Below are 20601 nucleotides of genomic sequence, written 5' to 3'. Positions count from 1 at the left end.
ATTTTGCCCGAATATCTCTATATGTTTTTTGAAGAATTTGAGGATTTGCTTCCGCTTCCGCCCCCTCCTCCCCTTTTCGTACGCTTATGTCCATGCATGGTTTGTTTTGTTTTGGGGTTTTTTCTATGGACTATCCTAACCCGTGCTCCACGACTATGACATCTGCAAACATGATGTTTTGATGGAAAAATGCATATGAAGACAAAATAACAAACCACACACACACACACACACACACACACACACAGACAGAGAGAGAGAGAGAGAGAGAGAGAGAGAGAGAGAGAGAGAGAGAGAGAGAGAGAGAGAGAGAGAGAGAGAGAGAGAGACAGAGAGAGAGACATTTACCTTCTGTGAAATTCACACTGAGGCAGATGAGTGCGCCGACTCCAATGACAGTATACAAAAGAGTCATACCTGGGAAAACAAAACAAATTAACATTAGGCCCTACTCGTAATGCAGTTCTGGTTATATAGTGCAACATTTAGATTCGGGGAATTATAAACGTGTTTCTTTTAAGTCAGTAGTGATATCATTTGGACCAATCCAAATATGTATAAAGACAGAGAATTTATAGATTGAAATTATACCATAACGTCAGTCATATATACTCTTCAAAAAACGTAGGCGAACCTAAAATATTAATGTTAAAGCCGCACACCCTAGTTCCATCCAGCGAAAATAAATTATAATTTGGTTAATCTACAAACCTGTAACACACTTAGATCACGTTTTTATCAAATGGAGTGAAAAAGCAGGTTTTATATCGATAAATACCATGGGAAACCCCATGTCCCAATTGCTTGAAATAATTTTGAAAGTTAGTATTCTGATGTCACCGGAAGAAGCACAACAATGCCTACGTCACGACAAATTTCACAGACTTGGGGTGCGTTCGTTTCACCTCTCCTGGACATGTTCCAACTGTTCTGTCCTGGTTGTATCCCCTCTCCAGATATCGTAAGACTTAGCAAAATTATTGGTTTTAAGGGTTTGTAACGTTTTGTATTGACACTTACTTGTCTGAACTTTATTGTTACTGAAAATGTTCACGAACTGTGAAGAAAAATCTCACAAATAAACAACAACAAATCGGATGTTTATTGCGCGAACCGTGCACGAGAAAAAAAACGAACCAAAATGATGACGGTCACGTGATATACCAACGTCTGTGACATTAAAAATAGATTGGACCTCGCTTGCTTAACGGTTTTTTCTCGACAACACGTTTTGTGAAAAAATGCAAAAAATGCATTTCGTGGTTTTACAAACATCAGGATTACCAAAAAGCACTTCAGGTGAATGGAAATGTGTATTCTAAATAATAAAATGTAAGTAAAGTGCAATTTTATTTGTGAAAAATGGGGTTTAATAGCGAAAAACAACGCCGTAATGGTTAACAAATAAACGTAACTAGGGTGTGTCCCTTTAATATCAACTATTAGAACGAACATATGTGTTTGACCACAGACATCCTAGTAAATAGCGTTCAGGGCTGTTTATCAACACACCGAAACACATTCCATAGTTTGTATGTGCATCACGCAGTTGCCCCGTACACGTGCGTGTGGTGTCATTCTCGATTTTGACAATTTCCAGGAAGGTCGATTAATCACTATGGAATATTATTTCTGTCAATCGTTTTCATTTTGTTGATCATACAGTTGTTATTGTTTGGTTTTCAGTCATTTTTATTGTTTGAATTTGCGATGTACTGATAAAAAAACCCGTCAACTTCCAAATTTCACTTTTTGTCAATCGTCGTTCAAGATCTTTGGTGGTCATAAAACCTACTGTAATACTGAACTACCGGTTGTAATGTTTGCCCAATTAATTCACTATTATCATATAACCATTCCCCACAGCTATATACCTTACAATTTTGGCAATTATATATTCTTATTAGAGTTTCCCTAATTGTTTTTAAGAGTATATATTATTATAGTTATAGTATAGCTGCCAGTATACATTCTTGTAATATATATAGGCAGATCTTTGATTTTACGTTTGTGGTTTATATAGCCGTTTCAGTCTAAATGAATCGTAGTGCGCGGGGCACGTTAACTCAATACGTTTTCTTAGAACCACACTAAAGCCCAGGTCACACTGTCAAGAATCATCTGGCCGGATCCACGACGGGTGGAAACCTCAAGGATGACCTCTGATAGTGGTCTGTCCGCGGTCCCCTACGGATGCACCACGGTTTAACTACGGTTTTCGACGGATAAACCAAGGATTATTAAGGATACGGATCGCTGAGGACCGGTACAGTTTAGTACGGACCACAACTGATGGTCACAAATTATGCCCGATCGTATCCTTGGCTAACCCGGCGTCCTGATCCTTGACAGTGTAACCGGGGTTTGAGGCCGGGGATTACTACGATTAAGTACGGATAGGTACGGTTTAAGTACGGTTTATTTCGGATTAGAACGGATTATTACGTTCTTCTACGGATCATTAAGGATGAACTACGGTTCTTCGACCCGTGATGAAATTTTGGACATGTTCAACATTTTCACGGACATACCAATACTGCTACGATTGATCAGGGATTTAATACGGACAGCTACGGACCACAACGGATTGTCACGAATGATGCCGGATCGTATCCGTGGCTAACCCGGCGTCCTAATCCTTGACAGTGTGACCGGGGCTTTAGTACGGCCCTTTGGACTAAATGCATAGTGGCTCCTATCACGAAATAGACAAATAAAAACAATAACGATATGTTAAGCACCATCAGTTGATTTCTTATTAATATTAAATGCGTACAAGTTAAATAAGCCTTAATTCTTCTCAAACAGAACATTATTTTAGATGCAAATTATATTTCACCAACTCAGTTCAAATGTATGCAAACTATATTTAGTGCTTGGCACACACCTACCGATTAACGAATCGGTAGGTGTTTGCAGGGCAAAGACACTGCAGTCACGTCTAATCTCCAGTTGTCATCCCGTAAGGCTATCGCGTCGGCTGGCACACTGGCAGACCACTGACGACTTGACAGTCCAGTTGACGTTAATCGGCAGGTGTGCGCCAAACATAAGGAGACTTGTTTAATACCAGTTAGTCATACACTGGACAGGTACCATTACAAAAAAAAAACAAAAAAACCCCCAGAATCCCCGAACCGTTACACAATCACAACGATAAAACCGTAATATTACGATATCACGGCCGTATTTTGCACAATGATATATATATATATATATATATATATGAATGAAAAAAAAGTAAATACGCAACTTTAGATATAAAATAAATATTTCTTTACAACGAGATAGGCCTTTCACCCATTGTTATGGACTCGTCAATGTATATACATGTATATATATATATATATATATATATATATATATATATATATATATATATGAGAAACTATGTCGACTGTAAATGCGCATACATTATTTCCAACACTCCAGCATACCCTCTGGTGCTGCATCTCAGTTATAGTGATCGAGGGCGTAGCCCGAGATCTATTACACCCGTCACTCAACGGCCGCAATAACCGTGGTCTATCTAGACAAATCTCTCGGAAAAGGATGATGTAACTAGCTTGTACCACGCCCCCATTACAGATTTATATGGTAGCTTTATTAGTAATGTTAGTGAAAGTGTTACTTTTTAAAACAATGTTCTAATTTATTTCCTGCTGAACTATATGTGACCTGTAGGCGTAATTTTCTTCAGCCATTCATCAATCGCCAAAATTTAGGTCAGACACGCCCGTGGTCTAATTATGGGATACACCACGGGTAAAATCAAAGGGGCCAAAATCAAAGGGGCCGACACCAAAGCGTGGTACAAATATATCTTAACTGGCGTTAGTCCTAATATCGTGCATCGCTTCTTTCTGGCGTATGTAAATGGATGAACAGCAGATGTCACAATGTGGATTGACGATTGTTATTTCTAACTCCAATAACAATAGTTTATTATCACGAGACAAAACTCTTGGTTATAGTAATGCCACTCGGATCTTCCAGTAGAGGTTGTGCTTTGCTAGAGAACGTCAGGGCGTGTGACGTCTGAAACTTTAACGCCATGGCAACGCCATAGAAGATGTATGCATGTGAAGTTATTAAAGACCGAGTTTGGACTCTAAGGCGCAAAGCGCCCGAAATTTGCATAGGGTTCCAGCGTCATGCCTTCACGGAAAACTTTAAATCTCTGAAAACCTAAAACGCGTTTCCCTGGCATACGGAACTTGAAAAATTTATATTTTAAAACAACGATTGTCAACTATTTTGAAGATTGTATTTTTATTATTAATGTTATTAAAAACACACAAACCCCCCCCCCCCAAAAAAAAACAGCCAACATCAAGATAATGACATTCTAGCAGACAACAAGAGTTAAAAGGTATTGCCCCAAGGTATATGTTAAATATTTTCGTAAATTGCTTATTATAACCTTAGTAACAGAAAAGGTACGTGTACCTCGGATTTATGATCAGTTCCTTTAATAATGCACATATGTATGCAAAACAAAACACATTACGTTCATAAAAATTGTATCATCACCAATCACTGCTAACACATGCAGCCCCTTTTAAGAGTACATGTGTAGTCCTCAAACGTTTTCAGCAAAATATATTGCATAAGGATTTTTGTCACTGATGAGTCATATCATCAAAATGGCATATACATGTTGGCCATAAAACATTTTGAAACACTTGGAAATTACCTTCAAGAAAGTACGCAACACTTCCTAATTGGCCTTAATTCTACGGGACGTTTGCAAGCGCGGACGACCACCCTCTCCCACCCAGTCCAAACATGTTCCTGTCCTGGACGGAGGAGCCAGCGAATGTTGACACCTGCGCCCGCGACAGGCGTGTGTTACAGCAGCGTGTTCTTAATGTGCATGTTAAAACCTATGACCTGATCTGACTTAACAGGATTAGGCCTACTTTATGTTGTTAACCTTTTATTTCTAACTTTGGTTGATAAATCAATGGAAGGTGAACTTCTGTCATTGTCATGTGATTATTGAATGCTACGAGGTCATCAATATAGCAGAACCTACAATTAAACATGTTTTCTACCTGTTAGGGCCTCCACGAGTCCAAAATATTGGACTCGAGTACTCGACGGTCAAAATCGACCTGGACCAGAGTACCCGACATTTATATTATAGTCCGTCCCACAGGAATCGCATTTTGTTTCATACTATGCAATTTACTATACATACTTTATTTCCGAGCCGATTGATTTGTAAATTGCACACACAAATTGTATTTCTTTGTTATTTCCAAAACACGTTTACATTTTCTTAAATTATTTACACACAAAAAACCCCGACATTTTAATAGAATGATGGGATGGACGATAGATGATGGTGAGATTAAGGAATGAAATAAAATAGCATTATGGATCTTAATTCCAGCGCTGAACATGGATGCCAAATCATGCCACTGTATTGCATTTTGAAACTGGTTGATATGTTCAATGTTGTGACGAACGAACGGTCAGTTAAAAAAGACAAACTAGTTTCTAAGTGCAGGGGCGGCGCAGACATTACGGCCATGGCCGTACTACTTTTGTGTGTGTGTGTGTGTGTGTGTGTGTGTGTGTGTCATGGGCGTCAATCCAGCTTTAAAAGTGTGTGTGTGTGGGGGGGGGGGGGGACGTGTTAGTGTGTGTATGCGTGTGTACATGTGTGTGTGCAGTGTGTGTGGGCGTGTGTGTGTGTGTATGTGTGTGTGTGTGCGTGTGTGTGCGTGTATGTGTGTGTGATAAAGGAATGTGAATGAAAATCATAAAGCTACACATTAGTGGTTAAACTTTTAATTCAAGAAATCCAAATTGCAAATCAAAACGTTGATGTCTGACAGTTTAATAAAATAGTATCTATGTTTTAAAACCGACCAAAAACAGTTTGTTGTCTGACGCTTTTTTTGTTCTTTTTGAGAGAGAGAGAGAGAGAGAAAGAGAAACACACACACACACACACACACACACACACACAGAGAGAGAGAGAGAGAGAGAGAGAGAGAGAGAGAGAGAGAGAGAGAGAGAGAGAGAGAGAGAGAGAGTTATATTTGCTATATCTGTGAAAATGTCCTTACAAGTAATTTGAAACGAGAGTCGTACCACTATTTGTTTACTCTGTGCCGCCCCTATTATTGCATAACTTATATCAGTGTTATCTGATTATTGCTGACATTATTGTCCTACATTGGCCATTGTATTATATAATAGTTTATCATTGTATTCCACCTTGTACTGGCCCCTACTCATTAGCAAATTGACACATTTTTCCATGCCCCCCCCCCCCACCTATGCCCCTCCCTGGCTAAGGGCCTGCAGTTATAGGTTTGTTTGTAATGTCTTATTTAACGACTCATCCAACACATTTTATTTACTGTTGTATGGCGTCAGACATGGCTAAGGACAACACAGATTTTGCCACTTCATGGGCTACTCTTTTCGATTATCAGCAAGGGATCTTTTATATGCACCGTCCCACAAGCAGGATAGTACATACCACGGCCATTGCTACGCCAGTTGTGGAGCACTGGCTGGAACGAGAAATATACTAATGGGCCACCGGCGGGGATCGATCCTAAACAAGCCACGCATCAAGCGAGCGCTTTACCACTGGGCTACGTCCCGCCCCTGCAGTTATAGCGTTGGCCCACTATAAATAATTAAATTAAATGAAACTCACCTTCAGTATCATAGTATCCACATTTTAAGCTGTCAAAATCAATGCCCGTACAAATCCAAAACCATGTATTTCTCTGACGTCATTTATTATTTGACGTTACACTACACACACATATGACGTCATTTTAAAAGTTCAGGGGCCGCATGTAGAGCAGCGAGGGACACTTTTTTTTTCTCTCTTCCCCCCTACCCCCCACCCCCACCCCCCGCTTTAATGCCCCCGAAAGTTTATCATAGGCCCTGATTACATCAACATTGTGTTACCTTTTTTTCAATTTTCTTTGCTAACAACCAGGGGCCGTATGCATGAAGGGCGGATAAGTCAGTAACTGATCGGTGAGGAACTTGTTTTTATGTAATAATTATTACATATTAAATTCAGTCTGTTTGTATTTGCCACATCGCCATGCATTGTCTTCAATCTTTTAATGTAACCTATCGAAAACCGTCCCCCATCAAAAACACTCCCATTGGCATTGTACTTCCTATTTCTTTTTAACTTCAAAAAACGTAAGCACAAATTTTGATTACTTATCCAAAAATGGGAAGGTTATTTGGGGAACATACAAAAATGGAAATATAGAAATTAATCTGTATGTCTTTATTGGGGTGGGTATGCCTGGGAACATAAACAACGGCTTGTCAAACAACTAGCCTAAGGTAAGCAAATAAAGTTTTAGATTTTCACTAAATTGTCAGCGTAAATAATATTAAACCACCGGATGATTGAAATGGCCATGCACAGTACTGTAGTGTAGGCTACCCTTTTAGTGGAACATACTTTTCGTAACTAAAACAAGTAGTTTAATTTTATTTTATATTGAAAACATGTGCAAGATATATAATAATTATATAAGCTACTTTCATTGATTCGTTGACTCACTTATTTATGTATTGGTTTATTTTATGTTATAGACATGCATCAGTCAACAATTTGGTGAGATGGACTGACAACACTCTTCAGCAGGTACCAAACCACAAAACGAATATGGATGTATCAAATGTCATTCTGTCAATGTGCAGGTACTGCAGACAGTGTGTGTGTGTGTGTGTGTGTGTGTGTGTGTGTGTGTGTGTGAGTGTGTGTGTGTGAGTGAGTGTGTGTGTGTGTGTGTGTGTGTAAAAATATGTGTGTGTATATAGATAGCAGAGAGAGAGAGAGAGAGAGAGAGAGAGAGAGAGAGAGAGAGAGAGAGAGAGAGAGAGAGAGAGAGAGAGACCAGGGGCGTAGGCTGGGGCGGGAGGAATTCGGGGGCTTCGGACGAACCCCCCCCCCCCCCCCCCAAACAAATGGTCCGCTTACAGTACTAAAACATACAGGTTTATAAATATGGGGTTTCGGGTGGTGCAAAAACAAAATAGAAAAACGTCCACTTGGTTCATATTCGAAAACAACCCCCCCCCACCCCCCACCCCCACCCCCAGGTCCAGATCATGCTACGCCCCTGCAGAGACAGAGACATAGAGAGAGAGAGAGAGAGAGAGAGAGAGAGAGAGAGAGAGAGACAGACAAAGAGAGAGAGACAGAGAGAGAGAGAGAGAGAGAGAGAGAGAGAGAGAGAGAACTAGCTGAAGTAATTATTTTAAAGCATAAAATATGGCGTTGGTAAGATAAATTAACCACTAAACATAAGATACAATTTTTCACCATTATTAAAGCATAGATTTGATAAAAGTAAAACTATGTAGCTACATAACAAGTTCTATCATTGTGCTCTATAAACATATATTGTGACATGCTGTCAAATTCTTTTCTTTCTTTTTTTACCTTAATGAAGCAGATGATTTGTTCTTTTTCTTAAAAACAACAACCCCCCCCCCCCTCCAAAAAAAAAAAAAAAAACCCACAAAAAAAAAACAACAACAACAACAACAACAAAAAACCCATCTGTTATTACCCAGATATCTTGTTATCATAAATGTCATATTTGTAACATTTTGTTCCAGGTACATGGCACATAAGTTGCTGTACACTCTGGTTGTGAACCCAAGTACATCTGAAGTGAAGATATACAGCTGGACAAAGTTCAAGCAAGTTGAATGTGTGCCTTTTGGAACATTCTAAGATTCATAAAGTTATTACGGTTTGTGTAATGCTGCATAACTGTGCTAAAAGCCTCCATCTGATTCAGAGAAATACAATGACAGTGATCCAGGTTTGGTTTTGTTACAAGATGATAACTTTGGTATGAAAGAGATTTCAACCCAAGTGGTTCATGATGTTGATAGCAGAGCTGTTATGTACTAATATACATTTACTCTTAAAGACAGCTGTAGATGACAAAGTAATAAGTAAATGTGAACTTTCTGATTTACATGCTCTGTTAACACAAAATGATATTCATATTTTACAATTTTCATACATCTTTATTTTGAATTTTAAAATTAAATCAATACGCAACAGGAAAATAACATTACAGTTAGATGATTATAATTGAGAAGTACAATGCAAAACAATCAATAAAATAATGACAAATTAACAAAATAATTATGAAAAATACATAAATAATTTTAAGTAATAATTTTGTTCATGTACAATATTGAGTAAGTATTTAATTACATGTTCCCTCTGACATGTCATCCAATTTAATTAACAATTTAAGATGGGTTTATCTTAAGTTATCTACACTTGGTTTATTTACTTCTACACTATACTTGCTTCACTCTTTGCAATTTGTAAGGTGAAATAAATTATAAATATTATTTTAAATTGTAGTTTGTTGTATATTACAGTGTATGCCCTGTTTGGTAATATGTACCGATTGGAAGATATAAGGGATCACCCCCAACACTTACAGGAGATAGTGACTGCAACAAAAACTCTCATCTATTGTGTTAGGAAGTTAACTGTGTTACTGTCACCCAGTCTCACATTACTGTCACCCAGTCTTACATTACTGTCATTCAGTGACTCCCACAGTACATCTTCGTACTTTATACAGATATTAGGACGATAAAAGTATTCAATACTAAGTGTTCCCTTATTTTCTTTCTCTGTATATTTTGTATATCATGTACAAAACGTCATTTATTTTTATGGTATTTTAAGTTTCAACATGGAATAGAGTATACATGTATATACGTGTAACATGGAATTAAGTCCCTATGTATTAAAAGTGTAAAAAAAACAAAAACCTAATAGTTAACATTACAAGTTATTTAAGATACAGTTGGTTTGACGGATTAATGTTATTACACTCGGTATAGTAATGGAAATCAAATCTTTGTAGAGCTTATTGAAAGCAATGACAAATTAATGAAAAACTGAAATTACAAGTTCCATTCTCGTGGTGTTCATAATTGAGCATTTAATGTCTTGGATATGCCTCTAAAAGTTGTTTATGTGTGTTAAAACTATTATTCCAGATTATAAATTGTATACATGTATTTGCATTTGGATTTAAAAAATATTATTTCGTGTTTCAGTATTATTACTTTTATATGGCTATTAAATAATAATAACGAAACATTGCCCCTGTATTAAAAACAGTTTCCCTTTCTCTTTTGGGGGTTCTGCCAATATATTTTAGACTATGAGTGTGTGTCCCATAATTCATTTGAACAAAACCCCAAGTGAGTTTCACTGGGTGTTTATTTTCATAAATGTTCAGTCCATTTCGTATACTGAACCAAAAGAAGACTCTGTTGCGGTGGTGGTAGGGTTGAGGGTGTGGGTAGGTGTGGGGCTCATAATCCACATGAAAAAAAACCCAGTTCTTTATTTGTATAAATTCCGACAAAAAGTACATTATCGTCGTCAAAGAAAGAAATGTTTTATTTAACGACGCACTCAACACATTTTATTTATGGTTATATGGCGTCAGACATATGGTTAAGGACCACACAGATTTTGAGAGGAAACCCGCTGTCGCCACTACATGGGCTACTCTTCCGATTAGCAGCAAGGGATTTTTTATTTGCGCTTCCCACAGGCAGGATAGCACAAACCATGGCCTTTGTTGAACCAGTTATGGATCACTGGTCGGTGCAAGTGGTTTACACCTACCCAATGAGCCTTGCGGAGCACTCACTCAGGGTTTGGAGTCGGTATCTGGATTAAAAATCCCATGCCTGGACTGGGATCCGAACCCAGTACCTACCAGCCTGTAGACCGATGGCCTACCACGACGCCACCGAGGCCGGTCTTATCGTCGTCAAGTGCATGTAATCAGGTTGAGTAAAGGATTTACCTGTAGCATATTTCTTTATTATTTCTCTCTCCCTCTCCCTCTACCCCTCCCCTCCCTCCCTATCCCCCTCTCTAGGACTGGGTATCTCTCTCTTTCTCTCTCTCTCTCTCTCTCTCTCTCTCTCTCTCTCTCTCTCTCTCTCTCGGACGTAACCCAGTGGTAAAGTGCTCGCGCGGTCGGTTTGGGGTCAATCATGGGCGGATCCAAGGGGGGGGGGGACCAGGGGGACGCGTCCCCCCAAAAAATTGTTCAAGTGCCCTCAAAATGTCCAAGTGCCCTTTTTATTTGTAGAATTTTTTTTTTTTTAAGTAAACAATAATTATATTGTAGATAAATGAAATCAAGATTTTCGTGTACATGCGCAAGCTTGCAGATATTTGTCTGTGTTATTGAGTCTCAATGGGGCCCCATTGAGGTTCTAACGCGAGTGACGCCAATTTACTTCATTATTGCTAGTATATTATGACGTAGAACTGTAGGAATTCATATTAATTGTAAATATCAAAACTTGTAGTAAGGTGCCCTTTTGACGAGTCAATGTGCCCTTCTTTTTTGGTCCCCCCTTAAAAATATTTCCTGGATCCGCCCATGTCAATCCCTGTCAGTAGACCCATTGGGCTATTTCTCGCTCCAGCCAGTACACCACGACTGGTATATCAAAGGCTGTAATATGTGCTATCCTCTCTATGGAATGGTACATATAAAAGAACCTTTGCTGCTAATCGAAAAGAGTAGCCCGTGAAGTGGCGACAGTGGGTTTCCTCCCTCAATATCTTTGTGGTTCTTCCCCGTATGTCCGACGCCATATAACCGTAAATAAAATGTCTCGAGTGCGTCGTTAATAAAACAGTTCCTTCCTTTCACATGGGTTACGTTAAAAACAATACTGTAAGTATAATGATAGAAATACATAGAGAAACGTTTTGCCCGAATGTTTATTCGTTTTTACCCGAATTTGAAGATTTCCTCCCCCCACCCCCAATCACTTATGGTTGGTGTTCGACCTATTTTCCAGTTATCTCCCTCTCAATCTGCATTTCTATATTTTATTAGTATGCTGGGTGTTATATCTTGGTCCCCCATTATTTATTTATTTATTTATTTGGCAAGACTATTTGCCTCTATTTTATTAGTATTTGTTTTTAATTTGCACCCCTTCCTAAATATATACTGCACTTTTAATGACTGTTAATAACTGGATTGCTATATATTTTTTTTCTTCTTATAACTATGTATTTAATTTTATTTATTTTCATTATTATTTTTGTATTAGGTCTATTATTTTTTAATTTTATTTTATTTTATTTTATTTCATACATTTATACATTTATTTATATATTTTATTTATTTATAAATATTAAACGAAACACTGTTCTTTTTGTTTACAAAAGTACATTGTAATCGCAACGTTCGGTTCTAGAATGCCATGCGCGGCGAGGAGTTTCCCCCAATCTAAAAATAACGCCGCCTGATAGCTATTCGCGACGTCATTTACGTTTAAGCATACCAAAATTGGCAAAAAGCGAATACATTTAAACGCGATTAGCAATCCGCGTTTAGCCGCTATACGCGTTTAGTTTTATCCGCTCCTCATGCATACGGCCCCTGATGTCGTACATTGGTAAAGCGTTCGCCTGATGCGCGTTCGGTCTAGTTCGGACAAATTAAGAACTACGCTAAATTACTCTCCTCCTCTTAATTACTTTTAGATTTCCTCAACATTTTGTCGAGACAAAAATCTCGAAACATCCATTGCAATGACAAAGATTCCATATTCTATGGCACGTATAGATTCCATATCCAGATTCTTTGCTGAAATATCATAGGACAAAAACTACAACAACAAAAAACAAAAACATATAGGCTGTCATTTTGCTTGTTTATGGAATACTATTCATGAGGGGTGGAAGGATGTGACGTAATCTAACAACGTCATGACATGTTATGGTATAGGTAGTCATACGTCACATTTTTTCGAAGGCTTATACCCCTCTTAAAGAGTATTCCATTAAAAAAAAAAAAAAAAAAAAAAAAAAAAAAAGACTGCCAAAAATGACACGCTTTTCGCCCTAGAAGATCTCAGCAAAGTTGATGTAGGTGATATGGTTACATTCTAGTATGTGTAATCTAAGCCAATGTAATGGGTTTTTTCTTTTCACGATTTCTGTGCGGATGAAATGTGGGGAAATCTAAAAGTAATTACATGTAGAAGAGTAATTTATTTTACTTGTTAACAATGTGGTTCGAACTTTAGGTTATTTCTTGTTTTAGCTAATTATCGACGACTGGTATATCAAAGACCGTGGTATGTGCTATCCTGTCTGGAATGGGGCATATCAAAGAGCCCTTATTATTAACAGGGCCATACCCTCACTTTTTTTCTTCTTTTTTTCTCTCTTTTTTGACTCATGATTAATGTAAAATGTAAAGGGTTTCCTCTCTAAGACTACATGTCAAAATTGGTTGACATCCAATAGCCGACGATTAATAAATCAAGGCCCTCTAGTGTTGTCGTTAAGGAACAGACGTTTTTCGTCCCACAGCTCACAAGGTTAGCCTACATCTTAGTTCATTTGATAAGACTATTAGGCTACATCTTAGTTCATTTGATAAGACTATTAGGCTACATCTTAGTTCATTTGATAAGACTGTTAGGCTACATCTTAGTTCATTTGATAAGACTATTAGGCTACATCTTAGTTCATTTGATAAGACTATTAGGCTACATCTAGTTTATTATTACCCCGGGCGGGATTTAGTTCAGTCGGCTGATTGCTCGCTTGAGATGCTTGCGTTGCAACAAGTGCACCACCACTGGTCAACGTCCGTGGTACGTGCTTTCCTGTCTGTGGGAAAGTGCATATAAAAGACCCCTTGCTGCATTAGGAAAAATGTAGCGGGTTTCCTCTGAAGACTACGAGTCAGAATTAACAAATGTTTGGCATTCAATAGCCGGTGATTAATTAATCAGTGTGTTCTAGTGGTGTCATTAAACAATATGAAGACTTTGAGTGTGCTAAATATGATGTCATCATTATGTGGCAACTTATATGTTGTGGTTTCCCGAGAGACTCTTTTTTTTTCCCCGCCAAACCGAAACCATTTGTCTTTAGAACAATAAAGAAAGAAATAAAGAAAAAGAAAATACGTTTGCGTGCATAACAAGGATAGCTCAGCATCAGTATCTGATCTGTTCAGTTTGGTGAGATAGACTAGGTTTCAATTCCAATGTGAATGTCCTGTTTAGTGGACATCGACACCTCGTTTATTATCAGAGGCGGATCGGGAGGGGGGGGGGGCAGGGCCCCCTAAATTTTATTATATATTAATTAAAAAAAAATGTACGACCCCCTCCAAACCTCCCCAAAAGCTCCCTTGGCATTCCACCTCATGTTACTGCCCCCCCCCCCCCCCCCCCCGCCCAAATGGATTTTCTGCATTCGCCACTGATTATTCTATCTCAATTAGTTCAAGGGTTCCACAACGGTCATCAAATGATCTCAAATTTCAAAAATAATATCTCCAATAGATTGTGCATCCACTTTTCAGTATAAGCACACTAGGCCTATTCACTTATTATCTAACCCAAATATTTCAAGATTTCTAATTAACAGTGTCGTGAACAACGGCCCTCTTGGATTTTAATTTCAAGATGCAACCAAATTACAAAAATATCCTCACCAGAAGATCAGGCATCCTCTTTGTAATTGGAATAGACACTTTATTCGTGATTGCACGTTATATATTAAGTGAGATATGGCGATTTTCGATTTCCAGTATGGCCGCAGGCGGCCATCATTGATTTGGCCCTCTGGTGGAATTAGCCGGAACTTTCGCAAGGTACATGGGGGTTACATTTTTCTAAAGGCCCCAAAGACTTGAACTCCACTCTCAAAATTTGGTCCCCGAAAATGGTCACGGAGCAGCCAAATATGACGCTACTATTAGAGGAAGGCTACAGGAAACTTTAGGTAATGCTTTGTCAATCATCGACAACCTGGTTCGTTTCGCATAGGGACGTCGGGTTTCTTCGTGTAACGTATTTATTGATTCGAGTTACAATGCATAAGTATGCACATCTTCATGTGTTTATACCGGCCTCGGTGGCGTCGTAGTTAGGCCATCGGACTACAGGCTGGTAGGTACTGGGTTCGGATCCCAGTCGAGGCATGGAATTTGTAATCCAGATACCTACTCCAAACCCTGAGTGAGTGTTCCGCAAGGCTCAATGGGTAGGTGTAAACCACTTGCACCGACCAGTGATCCATAACTGGTTCAACAAAGGCCATGGTTTGTGCTATCCTGCCTGTGGGAAGCGCAAATAAAATATCCCTTGCTGCCTGTCGGAATGACCATGTGTTTGACGTCCAATAGCCGATGATATGATAAAAAAATCAATGTGCTTTAGTGGTGTCGTTAAATAAAACAAACTTTTTCATGTGTTTATTTGATATGTTAATGAATCATTAGCGGCCACAAAACGACCATCTGTGATATCTCTATTGGTTTGGGTCACGAGCATAACATGACAAGAGAGCACAACTAGCTGGGTATTACAACATCTTCTAAACTGTCAAATCCTTAACCATAACTGGTATATCAAAGACCGTGGTATGTACTACCCTGTCTGTGGGATGGTGCATATAAAATATCCCTTGCTGCTAATCGAAAAAGAGTAGCCCATATAGTGGTGACAGCGGGTTTCCTCTCTCAATATCTGAGTGGTCCTTAACCATATGTCTGACATCATATAACCGTTAAATAAAACATTTCCTTCCTTCTAAACTGTCAAAAGAATGGCTTACGTGCATGACATATGTTAAATAAAAAGTAAGCAAGCTAGCAAATTGGGTCTTTGAATTTTGTACATTGTGGTCTAGAAAAGATTTGAAACGTTTATGAATTTTGAGGTGATAAGATGTATGAAGCACGATTATAAGCAATAACAGAATATGCGAAATAATAAAAGACACAACACGCACTCTTTGTGATATATAATATTACGAATTAGTTTCTACATTATTTAAAATTGACTTCTGCCTTCTTTCATTCACCATAGGTGTGGACTGAACAATATTTAGACTGCCATCCTTCATCAGTTATTTGACAGTTTTCAAAGACGTTGTTACTAAACCAGGTGTGGTTAGCAAGTTGTGTGGATTACTTTCACATGCGGATTTATTTTGGTCTGCTTCTAGCTGGTATATTTAAAGCAACCTTTCAGTCTATTGTTATTTTTCTTTCGTTTTACATAGCAAACCTATGATTTTCATGATCCAATGAATTAAAACAATATTTATCATAATCTTTACCGCCACACCAATGCTTATAATAAACTGCATATAATAAGCTTTCAAATGAGCTATGAAAAGAAAAGAAAATTAGAAAAGGTAGGCAAACGTTTATTTTTAAAATCTCTTTTTCATAAATTAGCCAACATGGTTTAAATCATATGTTTGCTATATGAAAAAAAGACAAACTTGCATATTAATGAAAATAAAACAATAATAGCTACAACAAAAACAACACAAAACAGATGTTTTTTTCTTTTTTGTAAAACACAGTTCTGTACAAACAAATAGCTTCATATATATTTTATTTTTGAGCATACAAAAAACTGCTTATTTGTTAAAAATTAATTATTGTGACAAGAATTATATATTATACAATAACATTTTTTTTTTAAATATCCATTGGAAATGATTTTGTAACGCAATAATGCGACTGTTTCTAATTTAAATATGTTCCTTCAAGAAACTATAAAAAAATAATCATAGTATTCGATGTCCGATGTCTTTCAAATATGTGAACATTTAAAAAAAATTACGTTATCCATCAGGTGTCATACAACAGAACTATATTTTATACATGTTGCTACTTAACCTGCTAATGGGTAGAACATCCCCCACACATGCACACACATACACACGCACACGCATGCACGCACACACATTGCCCACACACGTGCACACATACACACGCACACACACACGCACACACACACGCACACACACACACACATCCTATTGTGCAGCCACAATAATCCAGAGGCTTAACTCACTAAAGTCTCGCAACTTTGCGATCTCGCAGTGCAATGCTAAAATACTTGCAAAGAGGATGCTTTGTTGTCTAAGGAGCTTAAGAGACCTCTGTGAATTAGGCCCCAGGTGTGCGAAGCGTTTGGCCAAATCGTCCGTCATCTATCTTGATCCAGTCCAAGCTAATAGGCAAAAGAAGCAAATGTGCTGGGAGCTGTCTTTCCCTACATGTGGCCACCTTGGTAGACTGCCCTCCTTACATGTTTCTCCAGTGCAGTTATCTTGGTGGTCTTCTTTATACATACTGGTTTCTTGCACACAGATTATTTCCGGCTTTAATCACACCAATACAAGGGCTTGTTCGCGGAACAGTATTTGTGATTATCACACTGGTGTGCAAATATTCGTTTGTGCTGTCTTTAAGACAACAGGCCAAATGCAGGAATGCATTAGTGTCTGTGCAAGCATGATCCACAACACTACACCATAATAATACTACGAAGAAAATGAATTATCAGGGCGGTATTTAATTTCAGTGTATGACGCTCATATCAAGTTTCATCGGTAATAAATTATATTTTAAACATCTCGTGTGTTTTGGGTTTTTAAAAATATAATATTGGTTTGCATTATTTAAAAGTAATACAATAAACCTTAAGCTGTATTATTGAAAGTATATTTTAATTATTATTATTTAGAATTTATGTTATTTAGTGTTCCTGTTTTTAAGTGCAGGAAATACTGGGACGACCCAGCTGTGTAGATACCAGACAGATGACCTTGCAAGTCCACGACATTGAACGTTATTGGAGTCGACGCTGGTTTACGTAGATTGCTTCGTTGTCGTATGGCGAATCATGGGTCACATTCGCTGAAGGGCTTGTGTGTGTTTCTTTGGCCAAATATTTTGTTCTGTTCCCTGAAATTATAAAAGAAAGCATCGAATCAATTATAATCATAATTATTTGTTATTATATGTATATAATTTATATATTTGTTATTATACTCGTTCCAGCCAGTGCACCACGACTGGCACATCAAAGGCCGTGGTATGTGCTATCCTGTATATGGGACGGTGCATATAAAATCTAAAAGAGTAGCATGTAAAGTGGCGACAGCGGGTTTCCTACTTCAATATCTGTGTGCTCCTTAACCATATGTCCGACGCCATAAAACCATAAATAATATGTGTTGAGTGTGTTGTTAAGGAAAACATTTCCTTCCTTCTATCCTTCCTTCCTTCTTTCTTTCCTTCCTTCCAAAAGAAATGCGAGTATCATGTTCAGCTGTATCGCTTAATTTAGTTTTTAAGAATGGGTTAGCATACAATGAAGTTCACAGGTTGTAATACCTTTTATCATGTCATAGAGCTGACCGGTTGTAATCAAGTAATCCTAATTACAAATATCCATAATCATGATTTGCGTTTCGTTTTGGGTTCAGTATATATCAATACAATCAATAACATGGTGTGCAATTATATTAATACAGACATGTTTGTTATAGTTATATTTAAAAACACAAATTGTCAATTGGCAGACTTCGAACCTACGGCACCGTTTCCAGTGGCGAAGGAAGGTGCCAAGAAGTGTGTGTGTGTGGGGGGGGGGGGGGGGGGGGCACACTTTTATATTTACACACTATTACACTATTATAAAGCAGATATAAAGCAAAATATCTGAAAGGTGGGGGGCATGCACACACACACACACACACACACACACACACACACACACTATCTACGCCAGTGGTTTCGCATGTCAGTTGAGAGCCGGCAACCATAACAACACGGCCAACCAGGTCTTCTACACAAATGGAAGCCCAATTAAGCGTGCTGGCAAATACTCGATTCAAAATTACTGTAACAACCAGTATTAATATACAGTTATTTTTAAATCGCAACGAAACCAACGAGGCACTCGGGGACTAATAGTCCACCAGCAGAAACGTCGACCCAGTTTACATTTTAAAACACAAAGTGTCAACTGTCAGGATTCGAACCTACAGCACCGATTCGTATGGCAGTAACACATATATGGTGTGCAGTATTTCAATAGACAAAACTTAAAACGAAACAAGATCATGAATATATATCCATTATAACCAGGATACATTATATATTTATTTTATAGTTGCAACGTTCCAATGTTATTGGTATATAAAACAAAACATTGCTGTTACAAACCTTGTTTCAAATTTTCGTAGACCTCTAGTGTATCATACACCGTTTCCTCTCGGGTGTCAAGTGAGTCATAAATGTCAGACGCATTTCTCGAATCTTCCGCCCTGCTACCTGCACATAAAATAAAACATTTATCATGAGTTTGCTACCTTTGTAAGATTGTGCTGACTAAAACACTATTGTAACAACTAAAATAAAATACCAAATAAAGTTTCTTGTTTAGAATGTGTAGAACTTCAATGTCTATATATTATATGTGTTTGTGATCGTCCTACTGTTTTGAAAGTATTGCAAATTGGATTTCAACTCGCAATAATTTCGCAGGTACAGAAAATATACTCTTCATAAAAGTAGGGGAACCTGAAATATTAATATCAACTATTAGACGACAGACATCCTAGTAAAGAACGTTCAGATCTGTTTATCGACACACCGAAACACATTTCATAGTTTGCACATGCATCACGCAGTTGCCCCGTACATGTGCGTGGGGTTTCATTCTCGATTTTGACAAACATTCGGACGACCAGAAACACAGTTAATCTACAGCCACTGATATGTTGTACACATTTTTGGGGGAAGTGGGTGGGTGGGTGGATTTGGCTCATTCGGTTAAGTGTTCGCTTGAGGTGTTTGCGTCGCAGGATCGAACCACCTCGGTGGATCCTTCAACTGATTAGGTCTTTTCTCGCTCTATCCAGTACACCATAACTGGTTAAAGGCACTGGTATGTGCTTTCCTGTCTGTGGGAAAGTGCATACAAAACGTTAGCGGGTTTCCTCTGATGATTACGAGTCTGAATTACCAAATGTTTAACATCCAATAGCCGATGATTAACTAGTCAATTTGCTCCAGTGGTGTCGTAAAACAAAGCAAACAAAGAAAGAAACAAAACTATTTTTAATACGTAATTATAGTCGCTAAGAAGTCTTTGTTAGTCGGCAACATTTTAATACGTAATTATAGTCGCTAAGAAGTCTTTGTTAGTCGGCAACATTTTAATACGTAATTATAGTCGCTAAGAAGTCTTTGTCAGTCGGCAACATTTTAATACGTAATTATAGTCGCTAAGAAGTCTTTGTCAGTCGGCAACATTTTAATACGTAATTATAGTCGCTAAGAAGTCTTTGTCAGTCGGCAACATTTTAACAATGGCAGCAAACTCAGGACTGTTCCATTAAGTATTGTGTGTGCAGAAACACAGTAGTTCCACGCAACACTATAACACAGTAATGTTATCTTCTGCAAACAATTCCATTAACGTGTTAAAGGTTTCCTCGTCGGTGGATCCACTGGGCTATTTCTCGTTCCAGCCAGTGCACCACGACTGGCATATCAAAGGCCGTGGTATGTGCTATGATGTCTGTGAGATGGTGCATATAAAATATATCTTGCTACTAATGGACAAAAATATGTAGCAGATGTCCTATCTATGGTTGTGTCAAAATGACCATATATTTGACATCCAATAGCCTGTGATTAATACATCAATGTGCTCTTGTGGTGTCGC

The 20601-nt window shown here is 38.1% G+C and overlaps 1 protein-coding gene and 1 long non-coding RNA gene across 2 annotated transcripts in view; one reads left to right on the top strand and one right to left on the bottom strand.

Moving 5' to 3' along the window:
* Positions 1–6750, bottom strand: part of LOC121386229 (deleted in malignant brain tumors 1 protein-like) — a 58512-nt gene extending 51762 nt beyond the window's left edge. Inside the window, exons 1-2 of the mRNA XM_041517061.1 lie at positions 6683–6750; positions 349–417 (exon numbers count right to left, since the gene is read on the bottom strand). Coding sequence (XP_041372995.1) covers positions 349–415 — 67 coding nt within the window. The 5' untranslated portion in view covers positions 416–417; positions 6683–6750. The remainder of the gene's footprint in view (positions 1–348; positions 418–6682) is intronic.
* A 467-nt stretch (positions 6751–7217) lies between these two features.
* Positions 7218–9363, top strand: LOC121386232. Its single transcript, XR_005959612.1, has 3 exons — positions 7218–7341; positions 7597–7704; positions 8629–9363. It is a non-coding gene; the product is annotated as an uncharacterized LOC121386232 (long non-coding RNA).
* Positions 9364–20601: the final 11238 nt, after the last annotated feature.

The sequence above is a fragment of the Gigantopelta aegis genome, chromosome 12 (assembly GCF_016097555.1).
Source record: "Gigantopelta aegis isolate Gae_Host chromosome 12, Gae_host_genome, whole genome shotgun sequence".
In the NCBI taxonomy this organism is placed as follows: domain Eukaryota; kingdom Metazoa; phylum Mollusca; class Gastropoda; order Neomphalida; family Peltospiridae; genus Gigantopelta; species Gigantopelta aegis.
This window is presented reverse-complemented; position numbering and strand designations above follow the sequence as displayed.